Source organism: Polypterus senegalus, chromosome 12 (assembly GCF_016835505.1).
Source record: "Polypterus senegalus isolate Bchr_013 chromosome 12, ASM1683550v1, whole genome shotgun sequence".
NCBI lineage: Eukaryota > Metazoa > Chordata > Cladistia > Polypteriformes > Polypteridae > Polypterus > Polypterus senegalus.
This window is the reverse complement of record NC_053165.1, coordinates 56,619,718-56,640,163: the sequence shown is the minus strand read 5'-3', so window position 1 is coordinate 56,640,163 and position 20,446 is coordinate 56,619,718. Positions and strand designations below refer to the sequence as shown.

The window sequence follows — 20,446 nt, the reverse complement described above, 5'->3', positions numbered from 1 at the left end:
AGTAATTGAGTGTTAAAACAATGTCCCAGAAAGCCAAATGATGGAAAATCTGGCATGGCTGTTGGATTTTGAGCTAGGAGAGAACTAAATAAAATGATATTTAGTTGGATTATGACTGACAACACATCAAATATTAAAGCTACTGTCATATTTGAGGACTGGTTAGAGTTCATACTTTGAAGTAAATAATTCACTTTCATGGTAAATGGCATATTTTTATTTGCTTTAGCATTTCTATAATTCATAAATGTATGTACTACCAGGATTAGGTTACTTGTTAGGGGTTAAAATAAAAGATTGTTGTGGTAATACTGGAGCAAGCCCAAACATCACACATGTTCTGGTGGATGACAAACACCACATCCAAGCATATTAGGGCAGTGTTTCTCATCCATTGCTGCCAGTGGAATGAATGCAAGTTCCTATTTAGAACTGGTATGAGATTGTGGTGGGTTGCCTAAGCGATCAGCATTGTGTGATGTATTATCGCTCATAGCTCTGATGAAGTCAATTCCCAAAGGAACACCCAATGCTCTGATTATTATCTTCATCTTCGACTCACCAAGAAAGGCACTTGCATGTGAAAACGTGGGTCATGACACGAAACAGGTTGAGAAACGTTGTGCTAGAGGCATTTGACTTCACCAAGAAGATGATCTCCAACACAACTGATACATTAACTGAAAAAAAATGCGTTATGGAGGCTTTACTTCTCCTGGCTTTTATCATTTAAAATATTTTCTTCAGAAAATAGAACAGACACCTGACACAAAGTTTAAAAAGTGCAATCCTGGAACAACGTGGAGGAAAACACAATGATGCAAGCCAAAACATTTCCTGATCAGTGGCATCCTAGATATTTTTTTAATAAAGCATCAACAAACATTAAAACAGACAGATGGAAAAAAAATGCATAAAAAAAAGAGCATAACAAAAAATGGCAAATCAAATTTTCATAGTAAGATTTTAAAGAGGGATGGTGTACCCCCAAAATAGCTGGGTGGTTTTCTTGGGAGAAGGGAAATGGAGAAGGAAAACATTGGTCATTTCAGTGCTGTGGCAAAGTGCTGACCAGAGATCTACTACACACATGAGGCCTTATCAGAAAGAAGGAGGAACAATGTGATGGCACTGCAACAAATATCGCTACCCACTTACGGTTCTTTCCAAAGACCTAATAAAATTAAGATATTCTTTATATTTTTATATAATGCAATAAATAAAATAAATAGAACCTATTGGACAAAATGGTAAAATTTCAAATGCCACTCACTACGTTTTTAAAAAAGTGCATTATTAGCTGTTTCTATTTAAGGTTACTCACTTTACTACTGGTCTTTCTAAACAAATATTGTGTTCTTCCATAATTAACACTAAATGAATACAAATAGTTTATTAAACAGTTCATAGTGCTGGCCCTGACGGCATTTAGATTCACCCTAAACCAACCTAACAAAAAAACCTTTAATCACAATATTTTTAGTATATTCTCATGGCAATTCCTACTGCTGGTCAGTCCTACTTATTTATCCTGCTATGTTCTTAACTATTTAGGCATTTTAACATTTTTATAAAGCATATGGCTTTTAGTCAACAAAATCAGCCTGAAACTGGCTCTAGTATGCAATTCTAAGGCTACAAAATTTCCTGTAGCATTAATAATTTGAAATTCTGCAAAAAAAACCTATTATTAGTTTAGGCACTTAATGCAATTCGCCTTCGAGTAGTTAATCAAACATGTAGGTAGCACTACAAATGAATGACAAATGTGCACAGGACAAGCATCATAATCTTAATTTAATTTGTTTCTTCAATAATAAAATATATCATCTGATGGATTGCCACTCCATTCAAAGCTGGAAGGGTGTGTCACACACAAAAGCTTTTAGACATAATGCACAGTGTGCCGACTACCTACATGTGTGCAGTATATTATGTAAAGAATAATAAACAGCAAGACTAAAGCATGTCAGAACACAAATGGAATGGCAAGTCCAAAAACTAATAAATGATTTTGATATATTAAATATATTAATTTGCATATATTATATTGTAGTCCTAAGCTAAACAGATGATAATAATAATAATAATAATAAACAAATTAAGACACACTCCACTGTGCACCAACTGAAGTTTATGTGCATAAATGAAAACATTTGGGTTTTCTGCAAACATATGAGGAAGTAAAGGGGCTGTGCATAATATAGGTCTTTTGTGATAATAGTAATTTTGAATCAGTTTTTAGAGGAAAGAATTTTTATTCTAATGAATGTGGGTACTGAGAAAGAAGGCTACTGATGGTGAAATTCAAGACAGATGCAATTTAACAATAGAAATCTTTTTATTGTAAGTCTAAAATTAAAACTAAATTCAATGCAACTACCATCCAAAACACATTGTGTATGTTGTTGTACTTGGGGATCAGATAAGCGTACTTTTCTAGAGAGAAAAAGACCATGAAACAGAAAAACTACCAAGACAGCAAAATGGGACTACAGATCACTGAATTTAGAGGAAGTTGTGGAGTGACTCTGTGATATTTTTTTGTAAAGCCTTCATAATGTAAACGTTAATTCTGTGTCAAAATGAGTATTTCTTTCTGCTCTCTTTCAATGTGTTGGAGCATTCCAGAATCCACTTCCACCAACAAATGCCTACGGATTACTTACAGAATATGTTAAAATGATCTGCTTTAAGTGCAAGTATTAAAGCAAGTTGGCATAAGAGATGAATGCTCATTCAATTCTCAAACCAAACATTGCCTTCAGAGCTGAACTTTGAATTATGAAGAAATTCTCATACTTAACACTCAAAGGTAAATGCATACATACATACATATTTATCAACACTGAAAATCATTAAATAATAGGATAGCATACCATGTATCAAAATGCTTTTTTTATTGCAGAAGTATCACTGTTTAGTTACACTAATTGTGAAAAGGTTCATTTTTTTTATTAGCAAAAATTTTTTACACATACTACAAATCCCATTGCATAAACCGATTCCAAGCCAGCCAAAATACAGGGTATTAATTTGTACTTTGCCTTAGGTAAAAACTGTTCTTGTGTGGCATGAGTTGCCCATAAATAAAACACCTACTCAATTAATTAGTGCTTTAGTATTTAGGAATTTTTTTTGGCTGCAGTCTACATTTAGTAAACATTAAATGTGCTCAACACGAGAGGAGGAAATTAACACTGTCACACCTACCTCAGGCAATAATGATTCCTGGTAGGGCGCAATCAATATTTACATATTTTAAATCATAATCTTACATTAACAGCAAGGCCAAAAACTGTGCCTGACTAAAGGCCTCTGGCATCCTGTTCACTGTAGTTATCTTTTATTATTAAACTAAATACTGCCCTTACCTCATCTGAACAGGAGCCAGGCACAGCTAACAGCTTCTGACTGCTACCCCTGTCCAGCAGGGAGCACTGACAGAATCCAACATTGCCTGCCTCGATGGTATCAGTAACTGCACATCTTCCCTCAGCCAGGTCCCACAAGCAAAGTCTCAGATCACGGCCCTGACTTTCTTGGAATGAAAAGAAAAAATTAAAAACATCAAAAACATCTACATTGCTTTAACACTAGAGACTGACCTGGGGAAGATTTTTTTTAAGCTTATTATTATAGTAATGGATTTTCTGCATGTGAAGCAAATTCCCAAAATATGATGCAGTTAAAATCTTCATACTTGGTAATACTGTAACAACCCCAGAATAGTTCTTCCAATATTTAGCACAAAATTTTAAATAAACCTGATCAATGAATCATTGTCCCATAGGGTTTGTACCCATAAAACTGATTTTCCCTGATGGCCATTTAGTTCGGCAACTGGTCTTCTAGTTGTGAGGCTCCAGGTATGAATTATTCCATTACTAGACCTGAAACAGGAAAAATTATGCAAATAATTCCATGCCATGGCCCAAATCACTATAAACCATGTGCTAGTTAACTTGACATTATCATATCATAATTAAAGTTAATTTGATGATAAACCTGAAACTCATGTTTAACTGGCAAATAGGAAGCTGTCAAAATAATATTTTTGTCACACACACATACTACACAAAGTAGAACTCTGAAAAGAAAGGAGATGCAGTTATTTTATTATGAAAGTGATATAATTGTGCTTCAATCCGAGATTATATAATCATAAAGGAAAATAACTCCTCTCCTCTACTGAAGGCACATTTATACAAAAGATAAGCGGTAATTTTTGAAAGGGAAATCATCCATAAAAAAAAACAACTGGCATAAAGTCCAGGCTTGAAAGAAGTCACTTCTTGTGGGAGCTGGCTATCATTACAGTTAAATGTCTCATTTCCAGTTTGTTAGACTGGCCCATCCATATTTCTTAACTCACCCAGAGAAGAGGAAAGGTTCAGCTCCACAAGACGTTTTGCAGTGAAATTTCAGGGTGTTCACAGGTGATGCAGCCCCACGTAGAACAAACAGGGGTTCAGGTGGAGGTAAAGTCATCATTCTCTAAGAAAAACAGAAGCACAAAAAAACATGAAAATCAGGTAAGGCAACCCAGCTCAAAGCAAACAAAAGAGAAGGTAAAAATTGCTTCAGGTGTAAAGGCTGTGGTCATGCCAATCTGCAAGACTGTTAAACATACCACCTGTCTTACAGCAAGGCAACTAAAATGAACAATAAGGTAGCAAAGGACACTACAGACATCCCACTGCTGTATGTTAAAATACAACCAGTTGCAAAGACCCTTAAACCACAGTAGGAATACACAGCTGGAATTAGAGTGCTCAGAATGAAGAAGTGCAGTAATTCATTGGCGATTTAATTCCTGCCTAAAAAAAAACAACAAAAACTAGTCAACATGTACATTAGCGGGGGTTCTGTAATGTTTAAAACAGTTGTGACTTGAGATTTCAATTAATTTAAAGCTTAACCCAGTGTTTCTCAACCTTTAAGTATTTGCGACCCGAGTTTTCATTACAGTTTTAATCTCGCCCAAAAATTTTTTTGAAATGTAGATGCATATTTTATTATACCTATTTAACTTTGACATTTATCTAACTCTATATTTATTGTTCTAGTATCAGAATGTTGTTTAAGTTAATTTGTTTTGGTTTCAACAGATGTTTTTCATATTTTTGATTCTTGTTTTCTTTTTTCTCATCTTCACTTTTTGTTAATTTGCGCCCCCCTAGGGGGCCCCCCCACAGGTTGAGAACCACAGGCTTAACCTTTATTAGAATCTTTGTCAGATTGCTCATTAGCAGATGTGTCTACAGTGTGTTCTATGTTTAGTAATAACAGTTTACAAGTACACATCTTGAACAGGCACAAGCATGGCGAAGAAAATGCAAGGGTGTAAAATTTTACTTAAAAATATTCAGAAACTCAAGCGAAGCAAGATCTACTATTTTTTCTTTCTGTAATTTAAAGTAAAAGCTCCATGAGATAGTAGCATCATTATGGCTCAACATGTGTATATACAGCTGTCCATGTTCCACTTGACTTTTGTACTCTGCTATTGTTGACCTTGTGTTTTAGGAGTCTATTCTTTTTTTTTTTCTTTTTTAAAACTATGGATTCGTGGTTTAGTAACACATTTTGCAGATTGTGTATATAAAACAGAATAAGTAAAGGGTACATTATGTAATAGGAGACAAGTTTTTTTTTTTATTATACTATGCAAAGAAATAGCAAAACTTTCAATATATACGAAAGGCTTTATGGCATTATGGTTTGAGCAGTGCACTTTTGAATACTTAAGACTCATGGTTTAATCACTGTCCCCAAATGACTGTGCTGCCCTCTGTTCTCACTATTTATTTATTTACAAATACATACTTGTAGACACATACAGTATATACACAGTTGCAATGTATCTTGAGTTTTTACATTGATTAGGGTTAAGGTGTCTGCCATAGATGTAAATGTAAACAGGATTATTTTAGCAGACAATCAAGACCAAAATCAGTTTCAGGAGGGGACATCTACATATAAAACATGCAGCATGGACAGGTATACCACAGAACAATTTTTAATATGAGACAGAGCAAAGTAACTGGTTTGGGCAATATAGACCTTGGAGTAATCTCTTGACAGTACTAACAAAAAGTAACCATATAATAATTTCTGTCATTTTCTGAAAAACTTGGCCTGACAGTTTTCCGTTTAGCTCATTTCAACAGCTAAAGTGTTAGTATAATTGGTGTCAGCTCATGTTTTTCAAATACTTAATCTGGGTAGAACTGTTGAGGTGTAGGTGAAGTTAATCGTATCCAAGGTGTCCCATATACCCAAAGTGTAATATGAATTATTCCTATCTACAGCTGACATGCCAGAGTTATATTTGAGAAGACTTTCCTGTCACTTTTCTTCATTACTGTAAGGGACTTTCGAAACTAGACTTGATATTTTTTTAGAAGAATTAAGTGGATAGGACTGGCAAGCTTTGTTAGGCTGAACGGCCTGCTCTTGTCTAGATTGTTCTAATGTCACTCTTCCAATAATGAAGATTATATAAACATAGCAAGTTTAACAAACAAGAGGAGACAATTCGGTCCCTGAAGTTTGTTTGTTAGCTAATAACTAAGTGCTCCCTACTCATAACCATATATCTTATAAGAGGTGTCAAGGTTTCTGCTTCTACGTCATCAACATTTGCTCCAGATTCCTAAAGGTCTTTTAGTTATTAAACAATCTCTGTCTTCAGTCTTAAAAAATCATTCCTCCTCAACATTCATCACTGCCCCAAAGTACAAGATTCAGTTGTTTAATTGACGTTGTTGATGCCTTTAAGAATTCTGAAGACATAGATTAGACTCCCAAACAGCCTCCTGTGCTCAAGACTACCATATAGTGTTACTTCCCAGAGTCTATCATATTAGGATTTACCCTTTAATCCCGAAACATACTTAGTTGCTCCTCTCTACACAACTTATTGTATGGCTATGTCTTTTTGGAGAGTGGTAACCACAGCAGAACACAGTTTGTAAGAGCCATTTGTGAGGTTGTTTAGGTCATATTAAGTTCATAGAAGTATTTTCTTAATTATGTTAAATATTTGCCTATAAATTAGTACATAGTATATGAGAGGTTCTTAAAACCCCCACAAACTGAACTGAAAGGGAATATTCTATTTATTGTCCCTCTGATTACAGATTATTCTCAGTTAGTGACCTGCCTTGCCATGTATAAGGCATGGAGTGCACACAGTTTCAAACTGTGCCTTAATGTGCTCAGTGGAATGTTTAGAGCCGTACATTTAGAACATACTGAATATGAACTAAAGCATAGAAAAATAACTCAGCCTTAATTGTAGAATCAACTTAAGTGTAACAAGAAGAAGCATTTTTCTTTTTTTTTGCCTTTTATTCTACGTGTGTAACAACATTTTTCTATCCTTATGTGGACTGTTTGCTTTGAAATTTCACTAAAACTTTTTAGGACTTCGAGATTACTTTTGGTACATGTTTGTTTCATGCTTGATCCTGCCTTACTCGCCAGCAGCGACACAGTTCACCAGATGAGATTATACTAGCACATTACAGAGCCCAAGCAAACTGGCCATTCATTTATATTCTGCTGTTTTAACAATAAAACCTAACATTTTATCTGTTTTTTAATTGTGAATGCACAGTGCTTGTACAATTAAAATACTGCATCAAAGTAAACCCTTACAATCATTTCACAAGTTGCTTCCTCTAGGTTGGCATTATTCATCCTCTGTTTATAAAGTTCTTATTTGCCCTTTTCTATGTTCAACTGAATTTTTTCAGGTGTTCATTAAGTTTTGAAGATTGTCTGTCTTTTCAAATAGCTTTTGCTCTGTTCCCAGTTGTAACTAACTAGAATAACTAGTATCTTTATCATAAATATTAGTAAAATGTAGATGAAGAAACAGACTCCACTGACACCTTCACTCATAGACAGCATTATTCCTCTTACCTGTGCTCTTTGCCTTCAACATATTAAAGAAATTCAAATCTAGCTTTCAAAATTATCTCTAATATCAAAAGTTTCAATATTCATTCTCAGAGTGGTATTGCATGTCTAAGGCTTTTACTTTTGTTTATTCCAGCTACCTGTTCAGCAAAGATTAACAGATGTGTTTAGCAGCATCTATCATTCATGAACCCAAGTAGTTTCATTTATTTTATATGATAGTTTTCATGAATTTGCACAAGACAGAAGTCTCACTGGTCTATAATCACCGTGATCCATTTTGTCTCCTTTCATGCACATTTGAGCCACATATAACATTTTCAGTTATCAGGTACTTTTTCCATGTGAAGACTGGTGTTCTTTTCCACGCAATGTTTAGTAGTTGATGAAGAGATAGTCCCTGTGACACTGCACCATATCTGGACTAATTACCAAGGACTATGGATAGTATGAGTGGTTATGCCTAAATGTATATGGAAGGACAGAACTCAGAAATTAAAAATGTCAAATTAATCTCTGTCACAACTCAGGATCATCCAATTGAGGTATCTGAACTCCTGTTTATCAGGCCAGGTGGCTTGCCTCTCTCTTACCTCCAAAGTACCACTAAGTCATTTTTACCAAACAACTTAAACTTTAGAACAAGTAGTCAACCTGCAGCTAAGCACATTTAAGCATGGCCAGTACTTGCGTTGCTGTATAAGAGATGTTGGTGAGGCCACCAGGGTTAACTTACCCTGTGGTCTGTGTGGATCCCAATGTCCCAGCCCAGTGATGGGGACACAGCGCTGAAAAATGATGGCATCCTTCAGATGAGACAAAAAAAAAAAAGAAAAAAGATCTCTGCCCTCTGTGGTTGTAGAAGATCCATGGGCATCTTTCAAAAAAGAATAGTGTACGTCCTGGCTAAATTGACCATCATGACCTGGTCATTCTGGCCCCTGACCTAATAGGTAAGGTGTGGTGAGCATACTGGTGCAAAAATAGCTGCTCTCACATCATTCAGGTGGATGCTGCACATTGGTTGTGGCTATAGTGTTTCCACTCTGCATATGTAGAGTGCTTTGAGTAAGGTAGAAAAGTCCTATATAATATGTAATTGTTATTAGAAGTATCCATCACTTTATGGAAAATTGCCAATTAACCTTCACATAAATTGTTCTTTTGACTTAAATATGTCATTGGAAGCTTTGTAACACTTAATGTCCACTTCAAGTTAAGCTCTGGTATAAGCTTTTGTGGTCGGGGTGTTTTTATTTTGGTGACAGGGACACCAGGCTAGAAATACCTTTGCACCCTTAATCTTTATTTTGCTCTTAAATAGTTCAGTTTCTGTAACATGGTGGTCTGGTTCAGTCCTCGGAATTAAGAACAGTGTACTGACACCAAAAAGGCTGCCCAACCTGAGAATGTGTGCTGCCCCCTTACTGCCCAGAGATATTCCAGCTGTCTGACAATGTTTTATGGCCCGTTTTTTATATCCTGTGTAACAGACATTTAACTTGGGACTCTGAATTCCATTACCATTAAGAACCCACATGACCAGTGTAGTAAAAGCAGCTTCCCTGATGCATCAACAATACAGAGGAAATTTTTGATCCCTTACATACCACTGCTGTATGAGCTTTCACACTTAGATGAAAGCAACATAATGGATCCAAACTTGATCTAAAGCTTCAATCATCTCTTATACTGAAGCAAAACAGAATTTTCTACACATAAAATCAACATGGTTTAAAAAGGACAAAAAGTCAAGAAGTTTTAGGCTTACTTAAGGTTCAGTTTTTTTTTCTTTAGCAGAGCAGGCTTTATTTCACTGTCAAATACTGCTAATGAGATGAGCACAATTTCAACTGCTGAAATCTCAAACATTAACAGACATGTTTATCATTTAAATTAGCTGAAGACCATTAATAAGTAGTCATTAAGTTATCATTAAAGAGCAGCTTTCATTACAGAATTCTTCTTTACCGTAAACATACACAAACCCTAAGGATAATAGCTGGAAAGAAAAAATAAAACAAATACAAAACTGTGTCATTAATTTTATTTTTCAGGTTTGAAATTATTACCAAAACACCATAAATCACTTCTTCAGACAATTTAATGAATATAAACAAACTTGTAAGATTTTGGCCTTTTCATCTGTATGGGTTTTAGGAGAATAAAGACTGTGCTGTAGGCTGTGATTGTTTTTATGCAAAATGCACTGCATGAGTGTTCACATGTAACAGACAAAGGAAAATTAAAGTGACCAAGTGGCAGAGCACTGCAAAATGTTTATCTTTTGAAAGAATCTGATCAGCTTACCATTTCAGGAATGTCTAGAAAGCGTCAGTTCAAAACTCTGGAATGCACTCCTCCTGAGGGGTCCTACGAAAATTAATAAACTCAAACACACCGTTTGTTGTCTGGGATAATGACAGTCCGTTTAACTGTTTTCTTTATCTGCTGCCTATATCAATGGCAAGCTCAATGAAACCAGATCTACTGGCATTCTGAAAAGAGGTCACTTCAGCAGGCTACCAGGTAAATTGTCCATGTTAATCTGTCATCTGAAGATAAGTCAATGTCCAGCCTCCCTAATTAACCAAGGGCACTAATATCTAGTCTCTGCTGAACACTCCATGATATAAAAGGTCATTCTGAACCAATGGACAGTGGCATCCCAATTACCACATGAAACAAGGAACATAACTAGCTTTTTTGTAGGCACAGTATTACACAAACAAAGGGCTACATGATAATTATTTTGAAAAATAAATATAACTATGTGTGCATATCTACAGCTCAGTTATTTTCCCCTGAAGATGGCTGTCATCTTCTAAGCACTACAGGTGCATCTCAATAAGTTAGAATATCATCAAAAAGTTAAATTTATTTTGGTAATTCAAATTAAAAAGTGAAACTCATATTATATATAGATTCATGACAAACAGTGTGACATATTTCAAGCATTTGTTTCTTTTCATTTTGCAGATTATGACCTATATGTAATGAAAACTCAAAATTCAGTGTCTCAGAAAATTAGAATATTACATAAGATCAATAATAAAAATAAAGAAAGAAATGTTGGCCTAATGAACAATATGTCCATCTACACACTCAGTACTTGGTCAGGGATCCTTTTGCATGAATTACTGCATCAATGTGGCTTGGCACAGAGGCGATCAGCCTGTGGCATTGCTGAGGTGTTCTGAAAGCCCAGGATATTTTGATAGCTGCCTTTGACTCGTCTGCATTGTTGGGTCTGGTGTCTCTCATCTTCTTCTTGACAATACCCCATAATCTATGGAGTTTAGGTCAGGCGAGTTTGCTGGCCAATCAAGTACAGTGATACCATGGTCATTAAACCAGGTATTGGTACTTTTGTGGACAGTGTGGACAGGTGCCAAATCCTGCTGGAAAATGAAATCAGCATCTCCATAAAACTTGTCAGCAAAGGGAAGTATGAAGTACTCTAAAATTTCCTGGTAGATGGCTGCACTGACTTTGGACTTGATAAAACATAGTGGACCAACACCAGCCAATGACATGGCTCCCCAAATCATCACTGACTTTGGAAACTTCACACTGGACCTCAAGTAACCTGGATTCTGTGCCTCTCCACTCTTCCTCCAGACTCTGGGACCTTGATTTCCAAATGAAATGCAACATTTACTTTAATCTGAAAGTGAATCTGATATGTCATCTGCTGGTGTTGGTGGGGCCATAAGGAAAAAAAAAAAAATGAAAAGAAATAAATGCTTAAAATATATCGCATAATATTAAAATCGAAGGTCTCCTAGAGAATCGTTAAAGTTGGGGCTTGCAAATCGAGTGTGAAGATCCCAGCTCCATAAAGAATGTTTGCAGGCCAAGACTTGAGTCCAGGCTCTCAGAGCTGGGAGGCAGTGCAGCTAAGCACTGTGCCACTATGCTGCCACACAATCATCATGTTTCAGAATAATAAATAAATGATTTTTGTGAAATGTATAAAAAAAAAAAAAAAACTTTATTAAAGGAGAATCTGGGCAGTGAACACGTGCATTGTGTGAAGATCTCCCATGGTCTCTCGTGCTTCAAAATGTCTTTAGTGTGCCATTTGTTTTACACTCTTTATGATATTTTATAAGGTAGAAGAAGAACTTTGTTCAAGATTAGTTTTTGTGTTTCTTAATGCAGTACACAAGACAGCCCCCAGAAGAAATAAAATTCAAACCTTTAACACCTGACACACTATAATGCCTTCAGTAAATATTTGGACCCTTCATTATTTACACATTCAATTGTGTTGCAGCCTTGAGCTAAAAATCATTTCACTTATTCCACACCCACTCCACCAAAGTCAAAAAACACTCAATACACCAGAATGACAAAACGAAAACTGGATTTCAGAATTTGTTGCAAAATTATTTAAAACATTCTGAGCTCCACGTCTAAGGTGGGTTGAAATCAAAACAATCAAGACAGACCTCTATGTTAAACTTTGCAGCATACTGTCTATTACAATGGATATTGCAATACATGTAGTAACAAAATGCATTGCACTTGTCATTCCAACAGACGGTGCATCACAACTACATCACTCGTAATTTTAAAATGCTTTACTACAAATGTTTATGATGTATCTACCCCTCTGTTGGAATGACAAATGCATGTCTCTGTTACATGTCATTTTGTATGGGATACGAAAAATCAGTGTTTGTGATGTGTCATCTGTTGGAATGCCAACTGCAATGTTTTTGTTGCCACAAATGTTTGTGACGTACCTATCACTGCCAGAATGACTTTAAATCAGACACAGAGACAGCTGCAGCTTACCGCATACGTGCATCAAATACCTCTAAACCTCTAAGGAGTCTCATTGTGCGTTTTGAGAAACTACATTTAAATTACATGGAATGTTACTTCTCAGTCAGAAACATGAGATTATATTTGAAAATAACCACATCCGCATTTTTCTGGATTTCTCACCCATAACAACTGCTAAATGTGCCGCTTTTTACAACATTAGAATTGAGGAGGCAGGTTCTTGCCCCTCTTTTACTCCATTTATCTTTATTAATTTACCTATGTACTTATTTTTACTAGCTTAAAGTTTTACTCTGCTGGCCTAGCTTTCTTTCTCAAAGGCGTGGGGGTTAATTTGTTTTGAAATTATTCTTTTTGTAAAACTTGATTTATTTGTATGGAATGTTATTTAAAATAAATAAAATTAAAAAAAAGAAATATATCACTCAGAGTGTAATGAATCTATATAATATATGAGTTTCACTTTCTGAATTGAATTACTGAAATAAATTAATTTTTGATGATATTGTAATTTATTGCGATGCACCTGTATATGAAGCTAGTCATGTAAAGCATTTATCTAGACACTATGGCAGGATATTGGGCTGGAAAAGAGATGCCAAGAACAGAAGAAAGACACAGAGGTACAGCATGAGGAGAATCTAATATGATAAATACTAAATCATCGAAGCATACCATATAAGTCTTGTAGGTTATTAAAAAGAAATGCAACTAATACAGGCATGACATTCACTGAAAAAACAAAAGATAGGCACAGGTATAGGCAGATGAAATTCTGAGATCTTCCAAACCATTCAGAAAATGGCTCCTAATTGTAATTGTGCTACCAAGGATGCCTGGCCCTTTGTAGTGGGATTACCAGACAGAGATCATGGGAGAAAGTTTAGGCTGTCAATAACTTACTATAGCCCTGGAAGCAGAGCCAGCATGTTAGTATAATGAAGCCTTGTCACCTTTGACCCTTGTGGCTGAAGTAGGGGATGATCTCTGGTAAACGATCAACTGGCACGGATCTGGTATAGCCAGTGATTTGATAAGACAGAGGTGCTTGTGCCATGTGTACAAAATACAATGAAAGTAATTTTCCAATCAAAATCATTAAGATGAAATATCAGATATCACTACTTAGATACTATGGAAAGTAGCTAAAAAGAACTGTAACTACTGCTTAAACAACTTTGTTTAGTCTTTCTTGCCTTTTTAACTGACCACTATGCTGCTCCCTCATTCTTCAACATTAGAGTAAGTACTCACTGGCATGGATGGGTGGCTACTAAACACTTCAGCTTTTTTGTCTGTCAAAGATGTTAAGTATTTGTTCTTGAAATACTTTATAAATACACCAAATGACACCACAAGCAGTTGGAAAACGCAAATAAGTGCTGACCCTACACAAAAACAATAATCATGAAAATGAAGTTAAAAGCACCCCAGGACAAGCAATTTACACATCTAATGATGCAGAACAGTGAACCTACTGCAAACCTAAAAGTCTATTTAAATGGCTATGTGGCATCTTCTTCAATCAAGAAATTATCTGTTAATGTGGCTTTATCCCTAGCATTACATACCATATGGCTGTAAAAGGAGTTACTTGCAGACTTTAGTAGTAACAGTGCATTACTATACCACTTCAGAAAACAATTTTGCAACATAGCAAAGGGAAACTTCTCTCCATGAGGAGATAATGAGAAACAAATGCATCTTGGGTGAAACATTCTTTCTCCTACCACCAGTGATCTGTTTAGATGTAGTATTGTAAGGTATTTATTTATTAATGTATTTTTTTCTCAACAAAGTTTGGTACCAAACAAATACAAACTGCAGGACAATAACATCATATTAAACTGCACACTTTAAACTCTTAAAGCACAAATTAAACAACTATTTGTTCATTCATGATTATAGTCACAAAATCTAAAACTAACTAAATTCCTAAGCACAAGAATGGAGCAGGTGCATGATACTTCAGGGCACTATTTTATGCACTCACACACTAATACTCAATGACAAGACACTAATTTAGTTGCCAACAGAGTTTGTAATAAATAAATGAAAGTGGTCCACACTTTCTGAATTCCACTTACAGTAAGTATCACTGTGTGACTTACCCTGAATTCCTGCAGATTTTACACAAGTCCTAATCCTAACCCAAATTAAATGTCTATCCCACCCCAGATGAATTCACTTTTCTGCATCAACAAGAATGTGAGAAGTCAAGAAAATGCCCAATGCAAGAAAAAGGCTAGACAGAAATAGGTTGGAGTAAAGGGAGAAAATGAACTGGCAGAACGTCCCACTACGTGAGTGATGGGCCTAATTGTTCTCTGTTATATACACTAAAAAGTTGGGATTTTCAGCCACTTATTTCTTATATATAGCTTATTTATTAATCTAACTGGCATATCTAAATTGGCCCCATGTCATTCACTGCAATGATTTAGTTTTGGGTCCTTCTGCACACCCTGCCAGACCTGTAACCCTGAAATGAATTAAGCAAGTTTAATGGTAGATAGTTGGATGAATATATATGGATTCTTAACAGTAATTGAACACTAAATCAATTGCAAATTGGTACAGCCACATCTGTGTAAATTCACCAGAAAATTACAACTTTTTCAAAACATAAAAAGACTGACTTTTCACATTCTCACTGGAGGAGTTAGTCAGTTTCATTCTTCTAACACAAATCAGAGCTGCCGAACTGAGAGAGAGAGAGAGAGAGAGAGAGAGAGACAGACATGAGTCGCCTCCCCTCTTTGTTGATCCTTTAATACCGGCTGTAGCTATCTTGCTCTATTTAAAAGAAAAAAAAAAAGACTTGCATTCCTGTCTTATAGAAAGGTTTCACCTGAAAGAGGGGATTAGTCTGAAATTCTTATTTTAGCAAAAGGTGGTACAAAGCAGCAAGCAGCTGACATGACACTTTGAAAAGTATAAGTTTGCTTTCAAAATGCTACTTATGAAAGGCATACCTCTTGCACAGCTATGTTAGTCTACTAAAACTCAATGTGGTTAAAAAGAGAAACAATGGTTATTGTGGTCATTCAAAATGCACAAGTCACTGCATAAAAGCAAACACACAAACAAGCAAGTATAACCACTATCCAAATTGGCCAGATAAATAATTTGCATGAGGGGAAAAAAAAGCACAGCCCAACAAAAACAAATATAGAATATTGGCAGTTTGAGAAAGAGCCTCCACCACTGGGAGTGGCCTATTCCCATTTTCATTCTATGTACAGGAGTTGAATGGGATGCCCCAAAGTTACTTTAAACAGCTCCTATCAAGAGCAGCATTATTACCTGGTGATTAAAATGTTTTAATGTTTATGTAAAATGTTACCAAATCTACCACCTCAACTACCTGTGTAATCCTAGGGCAGTTAGGATTTGAAACAGCAGGAAGATTAAAACAACAGCACTGTGAAAAAAATATGTGCAATTACAAATTTGTTTGTTTGTTTTCCAAAAAATCTTTGTATTCAAAATTACTAACTTATGACATGGGTGGTAATGCAAAGCCCCTGGTCTGAATTTACTGAGCTGACGTTTCAAGTGCACAATAAGGGGAGGCTGATTTATATACATTCACCATTATCTGTCCATCCATCCATCCATCCATCCATCCAGTATCCAACCTGCTATATGCTAACTACAGGGCCACAAGGGTCTGCTGGAGTCAGTCCCAGCCAGCACAGGGCACAAGGCAGGAAACAAACCCCGGGCAGGGCGCCAGCCCACTGTAGTTCACCATTATCTAACCTGCTGATTTCTACAATGTTCTGGACATGAAGCAGTAGTATTGGGGACATAGAGGTCACAGGGCATCCATCCATCACACTGTATAATCAATAGCTAAACCAAACTCACACATATTGGGTCAATTAAGGGCCCCCAATTAACCTAACTAGCATGTTGTTGACACTGGGTCTCCTTCCACATCTTGTACAGTTTCTGACCTGGGGATGAGTCAACCACTCTGTTGATGTGAGGCAGCAACATAATCTTATCAATTTATTTAGCTGGTGCTTTAATTCAAAGAAGTTTATAAAAAAAGAGAGCAGCACAATGATTTCCATAATTCTGCGATTTGAACTAGCAAGTTCAGTAGGTTGCACAGAAATTCAGATGTAGCAAATGAACTGGACAACATATGGTTAACAGTTTAGGTCCTTTGTCATTAGACAATATGTCTGGATAGAATTAATAATCATGTTATATTTGAAACTGTTAGCACTCTGGTCTCAAATCACCTAGTTATCAAAAAGATGAGAAAAGGATTTCTAGCAAGTCACAAACTATGCTGGGGATTGAAAATGTAAAGACTTTAAAATAAGTATGTTACTCAAGATTTCAATAGGTGTATGAAACACTAACAACAAAAAAAGTATAAAGAATTCACATTCACTTAATATTTGTTTGGCTTTTTTACAGGTGCAAAAAAAGAGAGCCTTTGTAAAGTTCTGCTGGACTCTTATTAGCACAGGTGTCAATGGAGTTCAGCCAAAGAGCCTGAGTGCTGCTTGCTAAATGTTAGTTTGAACTTGGCCAACATCAAATATGACTATTGTAGAGAGAAACCTGGCTTTATGGATTCTTCAGGGCATGTATTTGAAGTGCCCTTTTATTGGCAAGAAGTTGTCGGCATGCTGCTGCTCTTTCAGGACAATAATAAACCTTTCCCTAACACCAAATGTTGATAAATATGGGCCTGAAGTCTGACAAATATTTTGCTCACAAAATTTCACCATGAAGGTAATGTAAATTGCGCATTGCTGTAAGCCTGTTTGTCCTAAATAAATAAATAAATAAATAAATAAATCAGAATATGCCAAGTAAAGCCCAAAGTTTAATAAAGCATAGCAAACAAAGAGTTCTTTTACAGCAGCTAGACTCCAGGTCCAAGTCTTATAGCCAGTGGCAGGAATGATCTGACGAGGTCTCAAACTAATATTCAATGCAATACATGCACACCAGGGGACAAATAGCTTAGTAATTGAAACTCTGAGGTCTAAGTCATCTATAGAAGGACGGATTAATTTAACGCACACAAGTCAAAGCACTTTATTTTTTTTTTCCAGTCTCATCCCAAATCCTAGCCACCCTCCATATCCCATTCCCACTTTGAAGACCTAACGAAGATTGAGACATCTACTATCCAAGTTACAGATAAGACAGCAGCAGTAATCTGACTCTAAGTCTTTGGATAAAGGCAGTTTGTCTCTTTTTAGCCTATCTGTCAACACCTCCTTGGTAATTACGCCTAATTATGAGAGAGGGATAGCTTCCCCTTCATGTTATTAAATCAGAGAGGATTCTAGAGCCAGGTACCTTTCAACACACAGCGGACTGGTGACCTTTAGTTCAATCGAAGCTACTATCAGGGCTGGTTGTGTGGTTTTTTCAATTTTTTTCTCCACAGCCAGACCAATACTTTTAATGCAAGCTCTATGCATTCCACTGCTTCATGATTTTCCTTCTCCTTTTGCTGAGCTATCTGAAACATTAGAAAAAATGATGCTTGAACTAGGCCTGGAAAAGTTAACATGCTGATTTTTGTGAATAATGTGCCCTGTTTAACACGTTAAAAAATATTGTCGCATCCCTGGCTAGAATTATGCAACAATGATAAGAGTCAAGTGTGAAACAGAAGAATTACATACACGTCCAGTACCATATTTATATCCTATCAAAAAATTTAATTTTATTCCTCAAACTTTTTAAAAGTTCCAAATGACACATTTCACAATGACTTGTCACATGTCAATACGTGGTACAAGTATTCATTTCCTTGATTTAGACACACCAACATAGGTGCAGGGGAATGGGAGGAAGTGGGATTTATTTATGGTACTCTTGGAGCAATACTAAAGAAAAGTAGCAAAGGTAAAAATTGTGCTCTTTAATTTTTCATGTCACGTTTCTGTAAGAAGATCGAATCAATGTCATATTACACGTATGCAAAGTAGGTTTTCTTTGAGTGGCACTTAAACCAAAATAAGTCTCTAGTACCTCGATATTTAACATGCCAGTCTGCCAGATAGCTTACAGTGCTTGCTGTCCTACTATACAAAACAGAATTGATATGAATCTCACTACCCATCTTTCCCAGTTTGCAGTATCTTTGCTAACTTATGCAAAGAACACAACATAACCACCCAAGTAATGCACAATGTCAGTTTTTAAGTGAGATATAGCTACTACAGAGACCTTTTGTAGTGCGCCAGGAGCAAAGGTGTGGGTACAACAGTGTATTCCAGCCATTATTTTTGTGCTGACAGTTTTTGCAACGCAAAAAAAAAATCCCAAAGCACACCACAATGCTACCAATCACAAAAGAATTAAATCTATACATTTGCTAAACTGTCCGAAGGTGTAAGACTATCAAAGACACCAGCAAAAAAAGTAGCTTGGAGGCTGGCATTCACAATAACAGCACTTAGTGAGGATGCATTTTCCCAGCTACTTCATCCCTTTCATACAGGCAGTCCTATATGGGACACCTGGGTAGCTCTCATTGTTCATCAGCTGAAAAACACTTGTTTAGAGTATAATTATAAAGTTGGTGATAGTGATGAACAATTGAGGATAGCATTTGCAAAGTTTTAACTCAGGTTTTAATGTATGTCCATTTAAAAGATGCTTATATAAAAAAATCAGTCTTCAGCAGTGCATGCAAAGTCAACAGCCGTTTCAATTGTTTAATTTTTACGTTGACCTGTTTGTGTCTTATATGCTGTGCCATTTTGAGAATTAATACATTGGCTTTGTTTTCTTATTGCCTACTTTTAAACTTGGCTTTTAGGAAGGCATTAAAATTCAGGCTGCACTTGCTCAAATAGTCTCCTTCTTTCAGCGGCTCCCGTTAGGGGTTGCCACAGCGGATCATCTTCTTCCGTATCTTTCTGTCCTCTGCATCTTGTTCTGTTACACCCATCACCTGCATGTCCCCTCTCGCCACATCCATAAACCTTCTCTTAGGCCTTCTTCTTTTACTCTTCCCTGGCTGCTCTATCCTTAGCATATCATCTCTGCACATGTCCAAACCAACGCAATTTCAATTCTCTGACTTTGTCTCCCAACCTGACCCTCTAATGTCCTACTTTCTAATCCTATCCATCCTCGTCACACGCAATGCAAATCTTAGCATCTTTAGTTCTGCTACCTTCAGCAGTCCCCTGCATTTTGGTCAATGCCACCATCTCCAACCTGTATAACATAGCTGGTCTCACTACCGTCCTGTAGACCTTCCCTTTCACTCTTGCTGATACCCGTCTGTCACAAATTACTCCTGACACTCTTTTCCACCCATTCCACCCTGCCTGTGCTCTATTTTTCACCTCTCTTAGACCATCCCCATTACTCTGTACTGTTGATCCCAAGTATTTATACTCATCCACCTTCACCAACTCTACTCCCTGCATCCTCGGCATTCCAATGCCCTCCCTCTCGTTTATACACATGTATTCTGTCTTGTTCCTACTGATCTTCATTCCTCTCCTCTCTAGAGCATATCTCCAACTCTCCAGGGTCTCCTCAACCTGCTCCCTACTATCGCTACAGATCACAATGTCATCAGCAAACATCATAGTCCACGGGGACTCCTGTCTAATCTCGTCTGTCAACCTCTACATCACCACTGCAAATAAGAAAGGGCTCAGAGCCGATCCCTGATGTAATCCCACCTCCAACTTAAATGCATCCATCACTCCAACCGCAG

General features: G+C 36.5%; 1 protein-coding gene across 2 annotated transcripts in view; it reads right to left on the bottom strand.

Moving 5' to 3' along the window:
- The window catches only part of gnb1l (guanine nucleotide binding protein (G protein), beta polypeptide 1-like), a 63,518-nt gene that overhangs the window by 28,781 nt on the left and 14,291 nt on the right, over nucleotides 1-20,446 (bottom strand). Inside the window, exons 3-5 of one of the 2 annotated variants that reach the window (XM_039771512.1) lie at nucleotides 4,376-4,497; nucleotides 3,768-3,893; nucleotides 3,375-3,537 (exon numbers count right to left, since the gene is read on the bottom strand). In XM_039771512.1, the coding sequence (XP_039627446.1) occupies nucleotides 3,375-3,537; nucleotides 3,768-3,893; nucleotides 4,376-4,494 (408 nt within the window). In that variant the 5' untranslated portion in view covers nucleotides 4,495-4,497. The remainder of the gene's footprint in view (nucleotides 1-3,374; nucleotides 3,538-3,767; nucleotides 3,894-4,375; nucleotides 4,498-20,446) is intronic. The other variant, XM_039771513.1, reaches the window with a different exon arrangement.